This window comes from Diprion similis, chromosome 6 (assembly GCF_021155765.1).
Source record: "Diprion similis isolate iyDipSimi1 chromosome 6, iyDipSimi1.1, whole genome shotgun sequence".
NCBI classification, from domain to species: domain Eukaryota; kingdom Metazoa; phylum Arthropoda; class Insecta; order Hymenoptera; family Diprionidae; genus Diprion; species Diprion similis.
In genome coordinates, this window is record NC_060110.1 from 10,559,918 (window position 1) to 10,573,412 (window position 13,495).

General features: G+C 35.0%; 2 protein-coding genes across 3 annotated transcripts in view; one reads left to right on the plus strand and one right to left on the minus strand.

Annotated features, from left to right (window-relative positions):
* The window catches only part of LOC124407115 (tachykinin-like peptides receptor 99D), a 79,403-nt gene extending 72,552 nt beyond the window's left edge, over nucleotides 1–6,851 (plus strand). Inside the window, exons 4-6 of one of the 2 annotated variants that reach the window (XR_006929289.1) lie at nucleotides 736–932; nucleotides 3,390–3,765; nucleotides 6,572–6,703. Coding sequence is in view for 1 of the 2 variants with exons in the window: in XM_046882952.1 (XP_046738908.1) it covers nucleotides 736–932; nucleotides 3,390–3,535; nucleotides 6,572–6,711 (483 nt within the window). In the remaining variant the exon portion in view is untranslated. Of the gene's footprint in view, nucleotides 1–735; nucleotides 933–3,389; nucleotides 3,766–6,571 lie in introns of both variants that reach the window. The other variant, XM_046882952.1, reaches the window with a different exon arrangement.
* A 2,444-nt stretch (nucleotides 6,852–9,295) lies between these two features.
* LOC124407671 (peptide deformylase, mitochondrial-like) lies at nucleotides 9,296–11,853 on the minus strand. The gene is made up of 3 exons (XM_046884061.1): nucleotides 11,528–11,853; nucleotides 10,493–10,870; nucleotides 9,296–10,121 (listed from the first exon to the last, which is right to left on the minus strand). Exons 1-3 carry the CDS (start codon nucleotides 11,759–11,761, stop codon nucleotides 10,008–10,010), a joined length of 726 nt encoding a protein of 241 aa, XP_046740017.1. The 5' UTR covers nucleotides 11,762–11,853; the 3' UTR covers nucleotides 9,296–10,007.
* Nucleotides 11,854–13,495: the final 1,642 nt, after the last annotated feature.

Consider the following 13,495-nt stretch of genomic DNA (forward strand, 5'->3'; position numbering starts at 1 on the left):
CAGCACATAAACGAATCTTTGAGCGGTGAAAGCGAGGCACCTGCCAAAATTTAAATTGAAATTTATATGAATCGTTTACTCGGGTTGGTGGTAAGAAATCTTTCAGACGTTGCCCGGAGGCGTATCTAACGAGCCACTACATAAATTTTGACAAAATTCATCATGTTGACGAGGCTGAATGATGCTCGCAGGCTTCAACGTCTCGGCACTGGCGATCAAATTGCGTCTTTGTATTAAAAAAAAAAGATACATGCTCACACAAGTAGACACAAAATAATTAGTTCGTATGTCATGTATTTTTCTCTTTCATCCTCAAACATAATTTCGGATGTTACGAGAAATTGAATTTCACTGATTTCATAATAAATTAGATATAGTTTAGCATTAGTAACGTCATACTGTTGTAGTTTTAAACCTGCTATATTTTCGTCAATTTTTGATTAATCGAAAAAAGAAAAAACAGTAGGTATTTGATTATATTATTATTACTTTTTGGTTTTTCTGTTCAACACGTATACGAAATTGCTTCACGCAAAGACCTAATGAATCTTTCAGCTCGAACAATATTTCGGCGGCTGATAAATTCTCTCCAGCTTCTGACCTCCGTTCGCCTGACGTAAAAATACAAAATAGCGCTAAATCTGCACATCTTCACCGTAATGCTCGCATCCGTTCAATTCGTCTATCCGTAATGGATCTATTCCTGTCTAAATAAAAATTCCCGCACTGTTTCAGGTGGTCAAAATGATGATCGTGGTCGTGATGATATTCGCCGTCTGCTGGCTGCCCTTCCACGTTTATTTCATAGTGACTTCCTATTTACCGGACATCACAAACGAGCCCTACATTCAGGAGGTCTTCCTAGCGATCTACTGGCTAGCCATGTCGAACAGCATGTACAACCCCATTATATATTGCTGGATGAATTCGCGGTGCGTATAATATATATATTAGGGTGGTCCTTATTTGAGAGCCAGACAAATTTTCATTGCCCCCCCCCCCCCCCCCCTTCGCCGCAGATCTGGTCCAACTCATTCATAAAAGCCTGTGTCAAGTTTCAAGCCGCTGCGGCAACTGGAACACGTGCCTCAAAGCTCCGAAAGTCTTACTTGTTAGATGGAAAATACATCTAGTTTTTATAACCACTTACTTTGTTTTTTCAAAGTTTTTTCCTGTCATTATAAGCAACAACTCTGCCAAGTTTCAAAACGTTCCTTTAATTTGTACCAAAGTATATAAAAAAAAACGAAGTAACTGGTTATAAACACTACATGTATTTTCCATTAAAAACTTTCAGAGCCTTGAGGCACGTGTACCAGTGGATGTAGTGTAATACAACTGACATTTAACAGGCTCAGACTTTTTAATATAATTAAGTATCTACATTATAAAACAAACTGACATTATTAACAAATTTAATGATTTTTTCTAACTCTAAGAAAAAATTCGATTCTAACGATTACAAAAAGTGTCTCAATAATTTGATATATCGTTAGGTATGCGTCAATGTTTGAAAAATCGTGTAACGTTAAAATACCATATCGTACTCTTATTAAATAACAATACAGAGGAAACGTCAATTTCACGTTCGAAAATGTCTCCAAACAAAGGCGGTCTCTATTATGATATAACGTTATAAAACTCCGATGAAACGTCTTCCAAATCTTCGATAAAATGAAAGGTATTATTTTGATACAAGAGTGATGGAGAACGAAACGTGAAACAATTTTAAGACGGTGAACGCGCCGAATATATATAATATCGTAATTAATCGAGAATATTTGCTATATTTTAACGAACTATCGAGTGAAGTTTAAATCTTTTCAATTTATTGTGGGTCGTCTACCTCCGCAGCTTCTTCTCTAGGGTTACCCAAAACCCAACGGGCTTAGCGAACCGATAAAATGTAAGCCCTCCCCAATATTAGGCTCCATTGATTTCCCGAGTCACATTTACGACAAAATTTAAAGAGGTTAAGAGAGCGTTCAGTTTTACTGCCCAACAGATTGAAAGAAGTACTTTATTTCCAATATATAGAGTAGGTACCGTAATATCTGGAAAAAAAAAATTCCTTTCCTACGCACAAAGTTATATGTCAAGCTTCGCGGCTTAATTTAGACCGCCTACAATGGCCGCTGTTATGGTTTTTGATTTCATTGAGAAAAACACAATTGCCGTCAGTCAGCATCCTTCACTTTGACGGTTTTTAATCACCACTTTTTTCAAAAATTTTAGTACGTCTTCACATTTTGCAGAGACTTTTACACTCACGTTTATACTTAAAATCAGCCAACAATGCGTAGTAATTAGTGAAATGATCAGTGAACTATTCAAGTGATCGATTTGCTGTGGGAAAGATTTTTTTACCAATTCTTCATGTGTTCTAAAAGTTGAAGATCAGGTACTGCTTCTAATTTCTTTGGTACAATTTAGTTGGCTCTAACTCTTAATTGTACACAATGAAATTAATCATCGTCACAATTATGAGATAAGTTAATCGTGCTCTTGATTTTTAGTTTTTTAATATTCTTGGATGTTCTTATCAGAGCGCACAAGCTTTTTTCCTCAGTAATTTGTGAACAAAAAATCTCAGCTCACGATGACACCAAGCATTAACGATTAATCAAGGTGTTACCAATCACCTAGTTTGCATAATTAAGAAGAAATTTTGGACACCTGCAAAATGGAAGAATATTATTTTTTTATGCAAAATATCAAAATATTTTTGATAATGGTCAATTGTTCAATATTTTCTTGTAACTATTGCGGTAATCTGATATTGGCGCACCATGAATTAATGTTCGGACTTTATTAAACTGCAAAAATGCAATAGACTAAACAAACATATAAATATTGCAATAAACAAAAACTGTAGTATTTACAACTACACTTACACCGAATCGGTACTTGTATCACATTTTCTGGCAATTCCAAAAGTACTTGAACCGTTATTATTACGACACCCATTCCACCAGAAAATTTTTTATTAGGTAACCGTAAAAAATGAAATTATTCAGGGAAAAAAGAAATAGCAACAAGCGGCTTTTTAGACTGGTCGCGAGTCAACCCTCGAACTTCCCATTCCCACACTACAGGTTCCAAGTTTATAGAGAAAAAAAAGAATAATATCCAATTCGAATTTTTAACTACAAATACAAAAAAAAAAAAATTGATCACATATGTACATACGTACATTACACTCACAGAAGTCCGTCGAAAATGGTGGAAAATTATTATCCATACCCTGAAACATCGAGATCTATTGAAAACTAAACTTTTCATTTTCGGCATGACTATTGAAACTTCCTCTTTCCTCTGGAAACAGTGAAACGGGAAGTTGAAAAAACACAAATCGCATCCTCAGACTCTGAGATATATCTGCATTCCAGATTTCGCCGAGGTTTCGCCCAGTTTTTCTCCTGGTGCCCGTGGGTGCGAATCGCCCCCGAGCCGACCTTGTCGCGATCTGAAGCAGTGACGTCACGCTACAGCTGTACCGGAAGTCCGGATGGTAATGCAAGAATTTCACGGAACGGTACGTCTTCACCGTGCGTCTTCGTGCGAGAGACCTTACTCGACTTCGTCAAGTACTCGAAACGAATCCCGTCTCGATTTCAACATTGAATTCAACTTCGATGTCGCAAATGAAAACACGGCAGAAGAAGCCGCCCTTCGCCTTCGCAACCCAATTCCCAATCAGTTCACAGTCATCTAGATTTCGTTTTTCTGTTCATCGATTTTGGATTTTCTTATTGTTTCACACAGGTTTGTAGCTATGCCGGTTTTACCACCGTCTTTTCCCTTATTTTTTGTTATCACCCCCTTGCCTGCTTCCACCTCACACGCTGTTAATTCTTTCCCACTGTCCAGTCGAATCCGTCAGCTCTGTGCTTTCTTCATATTCACCACGAATTAAATGAAAGCAAATCTAGGAAAATTCCTATTTGACCCTACGGGAAATAGTTCGGTGAAAAAAGTTTCGCGGAAAAAGACAAGCAAAAATAATTGAACTATTCCTGATAAATTTTTCTGATTCGGTATTAAAAATCCTAATTTGCAAAATTCCATCAGTAAAATTTTTGGTAATATACAATTCATAATAATAAACCGATCACAGAAGTTTCCAGTATTTTTTTTTTTTAATACAAAATCTTTGAGCAGATTGTTCCTATTTGTCTAATGTTTTCAACAATATTTATTTCCCCGCATATTATATTTTAGTTTTCACTTCAATTCAATTTCGAAAAAACTACTTTAAAATATAGAAATATAAATAATTATATTTATTTTGCTGCTAATTGGTAATTGCGACACTAAACTGGGTTGAGATGATTATTTCGTCAATCGGAAGCGCCTAACTTCAACTATACATTTCTCTGTAAAGTCATACTACCTCCTAAATTTTGAGACAATGATTTTTTTACGTGATATTATAAAATTGACAACCGACATAATTATTTCCACGGACAAATAAACATCTATAATCACACAATTTCTCCTAAACAATTTCGATTGGAATCCCGATTGATGTTAACGGACACAAGTTTACGATACCGTAATAAATGATTTATTTATAGCTTTGAAGGGTAATGAAATTTTTCCGTGAGCAACATAACGTCTCATAAACGTATGTGAAATAAACCATTGAAAAATAACATTTACACCGGTTTCCAAATGGACGTCGGTGTGTCAGCTTCGGTGTAGATTTCTCTCTTTGTCAGTGCAAAAACCGCTAGCAGGTTTATATAGCGAAACTGTTTTTCCAGCAGTAAAGTGCATACATAGTTGTACATAGAAGAGGATAAACACGGTTTGTTTTACGGGAGAACACGTTTCGCCGTATAACTACACCATTTACCAATTGTTAAATTCGTTATCTGCTCGGCGCTGCCAGCGTAACCCAAAGAGCGATTACCTACCTGCGGGTTCAACTTTTAACGACAATTTGTCCACTTTACAGGCAGCAATTATAAACGGTATTGTATTACCGTTTATCTGCATTCTCTCATAGTCTAGACAAAGCATTTTTCATAGAAGTAGGTATCCAACCTTTGCTGGTGTAAGTTAATTCGACAAACATCTAAATTTACACGTGATCGTATCATCGTGTTGCTTTCTTCGTTATTTCATTTCATGTCACGCGTATCACGAATCCTTTTTTTCACGCTTACATTTTCTTCTTGTCATATAATCTCTCCCATAAATTCAGGATATATCAAATACTCAATATTCGAAGACGAGTTAAAAACGATAACTCTAATTGCAGGTATTGTAAATGAACTGCAACTATTGATGAAGTTGGTTCATTGATTGCGGGTGAAAAGATGAATTGCCTACGAAGAAAAGTGATCATTTAGTTTTATCATTTTTTTTCATATCTCGTAATTTAATCTTTTAGCAGTAACCCAGAGCAATGCAATACCATTGCAAATAAAATTGAACATTCGACAAATTTACGTCACATAACCATCCAAGATATTCAATCGAGTGTTCTGTTCAATCAGATTTTATAATGTGTATGATCATGACCGTAATTTGTGGACATTATTGATCATTGATGTGAACTTACGCTTCAATTTATCGCGAGTTAGAAAAAAACGAAATAAAGTTAGACACATTCGTATTTCCGATGTCTTCGCCCGACGGATCAAAAACTTTTACACGCAGTTCATTCAAACCCTGATTCCTGAACTTTCAGATACTTTTCCACCAAAGTTTTTGCCCACTCAAAAGTTTCAAAGGGAAAACTAAATACACACACATATCAATGTGTATGACTTATTTTTCATAAGGCGACTTGAGGCGTCATCTGGCAAAGTTCGCGTTACGGCACTGCGAAAAGTCTTCCTTAAGCCGTGACTCTTTGATTCTATATATGAAGTAATTTTATGTTTACTCAAATTGAAGAAACATGGCTTAACGCAGTACAATTTTCATTACTTCTCGCGTACAATATATGATTATTTAAAATTTGCAACAGTTTAATTCGTCTTATGCAAAACTTGCATTCAATGTTTCCAAAGAAAAAGGTTACTAAGCATCACTGAAACCTCTATTCACATCTACACTACCTACTTCGTTTTACATTTTTACGTTGCCTCAATTGTTTTCCCATTTGTTTTTAATAAACGCAAAAATTATCCGACCAATTTGCACGAAACTTGCACCAATGTCTGCCTCATGTCTGCAGGAGTAGGTAAACATAGGCTATGATATTTGAAAAAAATCAATGTGGAAAAGCAATTTGCTGCTTGAAAGAAGTAATTAATAATTATTAATTATTCGCTTTCAGTTACTAAGCTGAAGAATAACTGGGTGAAAAATAATTAACTTTCAAAAACAAGGGTGGTCCATGTAAAGTATTTACTTCGTAAAATGTGACGCGCTAGAACCGAGGGGAGATTTTAATTTACCGATGCATAATCCCGCACAATAAATACTCTGATCCTTCCATGATTGATTAACATAATTTTACGAAAACTTCTATACCCATGAGTGCACTTGCTTACTACTGATTATGGAAGACTGAATTAAACTGATCATGTGTTTTCTTAATTGAAAAAAAAAACAGGTACAGTGCGAATTCCTCTCCATCTTCAGTCGAGCCGATGCATTGCCGGTGGAAACGGTGCCGGGACGAGATTTCCCGTCCACCACCGGGGTCACGGAAAGAGGTGGAGAACCTCGCAGAACCGGGGACACGTATCCTGACAAGAGCAAGACTCTTCCCAACAACTTCAGCAAAACCGAGTTCACACTTGGATTTGAAAGTAAAACTTTGCGCGCAGTCGCCACTTTCTATCGTGCACGAATCGATGCCAATTTTTAGGGGGAAAAGTAGAGAAAGAAGAAAAAAATTACTTGGCTCTTTAAGCATTTTGCAAATCGAAGTTCCTCTACTCGTCACATGAAAAATTTGCAATTCCAAAGCTGTACTGTATCCAAAGTTTATTCATCACTGATTAACGGAGTTCGATAAATGTAATCGTTACACGATCATTGTATCGTTAAGATGAATACAACACCGCTTTGAAATTCATTTGAAGGATAAAATGGTCTGCGAAGTTGAGAACGAATGAAATTAAGCTACGCGAATTGCAATCGGGGAAAAGCTTTATATAATTAGCAGATAATTATTACGAAAATGATTCTGACATCGTCAATCACGCTCGATCTGCGCAGATGAGTATCCCAAGCAATTTCAATTGAATGATTACAGATTTTCAATATTAGCCAAATTGAGAGATCGGTGGAATTACACGTTTCGTCTAAACTCAAGCGCATTTAATGATTCTCAAATACTCGTATATGCATAGGTATAATGTATGCCTATACACATTATGAATGCTTGAAAAGTTCAGACTTTACTGTCCATGCAATTCTTGTGACTAATCTTATAACCTCAGTTACACGCGACGTATTCGAACAATTGAATTTTGAGACAAAAGCGTTTTGAAACTTCCATGTTTGAATAGACGTGATGACATACTTTGAATTACATTGAAAGCTGAATTTAAACCGAGATCTTCACACATTATACTTGTATATCTTGTGTATTGCAGACTTTCATCACTAGCAAAAGCTGTTATAAAATGAAAGAAAATTCTTCAAAGTTTTAGGTAAAATTATGACTATGAAGAGAATATTAATATTAATAATAATAATGATAATGATGATGATGATGATGATTATAATGACAATGATGATAATTCCATATACAAAGACTATTGGACCAATGATCTACGTAGATATATATGTATATATATATTACATGCTACATTTTAGTAATTTTTAATAGAAAATCAAGCATCTGTTTTTTTAATTAATTTTCAAAGAGAGAAAATAAAATAAAATTGCCGTTAGAAATAGGAATATGTACTAGTATACTTTTCAACGATTAATGCATGGTACTTGTTAAGTCGTAGTCTGTGTATAATACTTTTGCAAAATAATTGAGAAAGGGGAATCACTGTTGTTATACTCTACATGTATCGACAGCTAAATTCAAAGCAGAGCCGCGAATTTCAATGCGATTCTAGATGGCAGCATCGACTAAGGTCTAATATGAATACTTTGAATTGACTTTACTTTTAGCGAGTGCAGGAATGAATTCATGAAATTGTAAAACCATATAAAAACCAAAAAACTTGCTTTGTTTTCAGATATGTGTAATCGTACCTACTGTAAAATACTGTACATATCATAGGTCGACGTCAACTATTGTCTAATTTCATACGACTCCGATTTAGTTTAGACCTTTTACCGAACGTCGTGACATCTTATGGGTGTCGTCAATGTGATTATAATGTGTATGATACTTGCAAACAGAAGTATAAAATGCAGTACCAACACTTTGTGTATAGTAATGCTCGATTTTAATTCTCTGATCGGTATTATATATGTTATTACAATTTACGAAACCAGGGCCAATGCATAATGAATTTGATTTCCACCCAAAATCAGTTTAACAAATAGCATACAACGTCCATTTATTTTTTGTAGCCCGAAAATATTACGTAACCGTTGTAAAAGAATTTCATGTACAATAGAATGTGTATACGGCTTTAAATAAAAGTGAATTTGGTAAAATTTTCAATACAAATTCTCAGCCATTACTGCGGAGTAAAAATACTCTGGGAAAACCAAACGCTTTTTAATAAATAATTCAGTGTGTAAATGAAATTAAAAATACATAAATGAATAACTAAATGTTGTTAGTCTGTAGTAAATGAATTCACAGATACAATTGTAAGCGTAGGATTAAACTATGACATACGACAATTAAGTGGTGCATATAATATACGCAGGATAAACAGTATGTAATCATTTAAAAGAATAATCAATCGAGTTTCTATACAGCATATCATCCATTCGATAAACACAATTACTCACAATCAGACAAATAAATTAATGCATAGTTTGTCATTCTACACAGTCACCGCAATCAAACGGTTTTTTATACGAATTTATTATTTCTTGATAGACCTACAGATACGTGCATCCAAAGATTTACAAAGAGAGTCTAATAAGTTGGGGAAAAATAAACGGGAAAATGAAAACCAATAATAAAATGGATGAAAGGAACGAGTTGATTATTTCGATCCAGTTGTACAGAAAAATAAACGTTAATCTCGAATGGATGATAGAAGACGAACCGACTGCTGGCATTCGGTAATTATGTCGAACCTACTTTATTATAAATTTAAGCGTATAACAAATTGTATACACACAAATTTAGTATAAGTATATCAACAGAAAAATGTACCGTCGCTATATCTAAAACAATATCCTTGTATAAGGGTATAAATAGTTGAATAAAAGCCATACACGTGTAAGTATATATATATTTGTTACGTGATTTGATGATTATCTGGTATCGTATTCCTCATAGAACTGTTAAAAATAAAAACAAAAAAAATAAAATCTAACGAAGAAATATATGATGTGAAGATTGAAATTAGTCTTGTAAGACTGCAAAAACAAAAAATAAGTATAACTTCTAAGAGAATGGCAAGATTAAAATTTCAGCACAACACGTTCTTACCCTTTTGAAAACTATTAATGCCACGGTATGATTTGAATTTGTATAACCTGTCATAGTATTATAAACCTGACTATCTACTGTAAGTTGTACATCTCATTGTAATCAAATATCGTGTTCTGTATGACTGTATCCTGGAAGATGCATCAATAAAATATCTTATTTTTTAAATCCACCAACTAATGTAATATATTTATACTTAAGTTTCGTCGCAATAGTTTAATTGACGGAAAAAATATAATGGTGACTGTAATCACAGACTGTTCAACACCTGCGTAAATTAAAATACCTTATTTGTCAATCACTTTGGAGTTACATTGGTAGATAATTTAAATGAAACTATGATTTTTTTACTTCTGCCTTCTGAGACTTTAATCAGCTCAACTTTAATACAATTTGATCGTACCAAAGTCAAGTTTCAAGTGTGACTCATGTTTCAGAAACACGGCAAATAATACTCTGTCTTCTACATTTTCCTATTGTAGTATCGCAATTCTATTCTACCGCAATTTTCATTTATTTTCTGCCATGCGGTACAGGTAAAAGTAGACGGGTCCATTTTATCTACGTATAACGCACCCTGGAAAAAATATATGACGCATGATTTATCTGAGAATCTCAATTCTTATTGTTAGGAACAATAAAACGAGACTCAAGGTTAAAAGAATTAACAATTTCAAAGAAAAATAGGATCTCGCTTGAAAACGAAACGTTAGGAGCATGATAATAGTCAACTTTTACCGACCGAGTAAACTGCCAGTTATTTCAACTATTATCAAAGCCTATACAATATTATTACGTAAAATGTTCAAAGAATTTTTTCGTCCATACTAGAGTAACGCTAGAAACATGCACTCCTGCAATTGCTAGTTTACTCTAAGAGACATTTAACGCGGTCGATAAAGACTAAGTACTCGTAACGAAATTTGACAAAGTAAATGTGACGCATACTCCTAGATGGTCCATCTCGTGTTGGGCGATCCTAGCAGCCCATCCCGTCGCTTCCCAGGTAGAAGGTTTGCCAGTGGCATCGAGACCCGAAACTGTAACAGCTCTGGACCTCGGAACCTCCGCGTCAAAACCGCGAATACTTTCACACCCCTCTGGAAACTTCAGTACCGAATAATCACGGACTTTCAAAGTTGGGTTGATAAACACTTGAAGCGGAAAGGGTTTCATTTCGCGTACTCTTATGGTATCCGCATCGTACGCTTCTAATTGCTTTTTTGTCACCTCAGCGATAAAAATTTGCAAAGAAACTCCGACTTGAGGCGCTGCCAAGCCTGCAGCGTGGTAATGTCTCATTACGACTTTCATATGATCCAGCAACTGAAATTTGAGCGATATTCACAAGTTTTTTTAACGATCCAGCAAAAGTGAAATATGCCATTATCATTACGGTAATCTTTGTCTTCAAATACATATTTTGAATTAGTTTTATAGATATAAGTATATATTTCTTTTCATCAAATATTCAGCAGATACAAACTACCGACACATTTGTTTTTAAAGCACGAAGCAAACTTTGAAGCGTGCTTGTATTGTAAACATTCACTCAATATTTATAAGCTCTTTAAACCTGATATTTCGATAGTAGCAAATTGACATCATTTTCAGTAAAATTCCAACAATAATTAGAACTGAAAAATGATCCACGAAAAGAATTCATTATGTAAGTAGGTAAAAAATACTTTCGATAGATCTGAAAATACTATTTCAAAATATGACCTAGTTCTTTACAAACAGATCTGTACTCGAGAATTGTAGTTTTCAGGATTTTACTGAAGTGTAAGTTTTTAAAAAAAAACTTCATAACACGCAAGGAGATTCTCGTAAGAAACAATTGAAAATTTTCAATTCCAGCCTGGTAAATCTGGAGAAATGCAGTAAAAGTCTACTATGTCTAATATCTTTATCGACTAATTGTAAATTATGAGAAATTTCTGACCGTAAGATGAAACGTCGTCAACTTTTGAAATTTTGTACCTTTTGAAATACTTTTTCCGTGATGATTTCCGGATCGACCGGCGACGCGCACGCCCTCAACACAGGGTCGCCAACTTGACAGATGTGGTGATATGGAGGATGCACCGGATTCCTGCCCAATAACGTTTGACAAACTTGCTTAACTTTGCGAAAACTGAGGTTTCTCCTGACCTCATTGTTGCCAAAAATCAGTCTGCGGAAGATCAAGGGATGGACACGAGCTGCCGGAGCCATTGCCAACTCTTAGAAATGCCTAGAAAATATCTTTCGCTATTCCCAATCTCGATGTAGAGGGCCAACACTGGCGTCTGCTAAAGGAGCTTCAGAGAACAGTGTGCCTAATTTGGTAGCGCCTCCTAGCACGAAATAGATTTATGAAACTAGTTCTCAAGAAATCCTGGACGGTAAGTATGGGTGTCGATTACCGATCGGCACCTTACCGTGTGCGTCGCGAAACCAGTCGGTAATACAGAGAGACATTAACCATAGCGAAGTGCCAGTGTAGTGGTCGAAACAGAACAAATCAGAAGCCTGTTATTGCAGCATGAATAAATGATGAACAAAATTTGTATGCTTTCAATTTAGGGCTAGTATTATTCGTTGATACTCAGTTTTGAAGGTCTGGATGTATAACACCTAGTTTTTCATCTTTAGTACATGAAATTCCGACTTTTCGTGAAAAGTGAAAATACTCGTAAACTGTTTAATATTTTTCAAATTCATGCATAGAACCTTGAAGCTGGTTCTTCAAGCTTTTCAAACCCCTATAACAAAGCATAGTTATCATCGATAAAAAGCGGTAGTTTTCAGATGAGTGTAATGTGTGTCCTAAGTGTAAACTATTCTGTAGAAAGATATTGTTTGGAAAAATATTCTCTAAAACAATTTTAGATGAAACAATAGAAAAATGTTCTGTAGAAACGAATTTGGAGAACATATTCTATAAGACACTTAATCTATAGAATTGATTTTTGTAGAATCAAACCGCATTTTTTAAAATCTTTGATTGAATGGAGATGGTGAAGTGATGCACTTTTCATGGTGCAATAAGAATATAACAGAATATTACTCACGCAATATACTTGGACCAAATTTTAGTTCACTTCAGATTGTCTGTGTCAGAATATGTTATTTTTTTTTCTCCATATTGTTGTTGTATTAATAAATGAACTGGGCAAACAAATAATAAATGGCGCATCAAATAAGCACAATTAATGAACGAATGTATATAGTTAGTGGGCAGCATTCAGTATCAGTCGTTTGATTGCTAAAATCATTTCCGAACAAAGCAACGATGTAATTAAAAATCATCAATCACATACCTTTCAACTTTTTCACTGCAGTGGTTGGTTTGCTCTCCACTTGCTTCTCAGAGATCGATTGATCGGCTTACCTAGTTTAGATCATTGCTCAGTGTGGTCTATAGCGCTGCGATGTAGTCTGCCTCTGTAATCAGGTAGCATATAACAATTTTTTTTTCAGTCTTTTATTTTCCATATGAATCCATGCACCATAGAAAATTTTTTATATTCTTCTACAATGTAATCAAGGGCTGTATAGCAATAAATTTTAACTAAAAGTAAAAGACAAATACCTAAAAGTGGAAGTATCTGTTTTTCGTTCTTCCACGAGATTGTGAAAGTTCAGCATCTGCATTCTGTTTTCCAACATTGATTGCTAGGATTACTGGATTTAAATATTCACGTATAACCTCAGTCAATCTTGCTGCAGTTTATTCCTGTAATCAGGGGAAACACATAAAAAACAAAGCACCCTTGAATATATCAGTGGTCGAGTCTTCCTATCGGCTAACGTTCCAAGAAACTTGTTTTTTTATACACAAGGAACAATACTATAATAGACCACGCGATAATAAATGTGCTAGTTACATTTTACGAACATGTGTGTTCACATGCGACATCGATCCGAGATCCGAAATCAGAGACGTGAACTCGAACGAAAGTTACA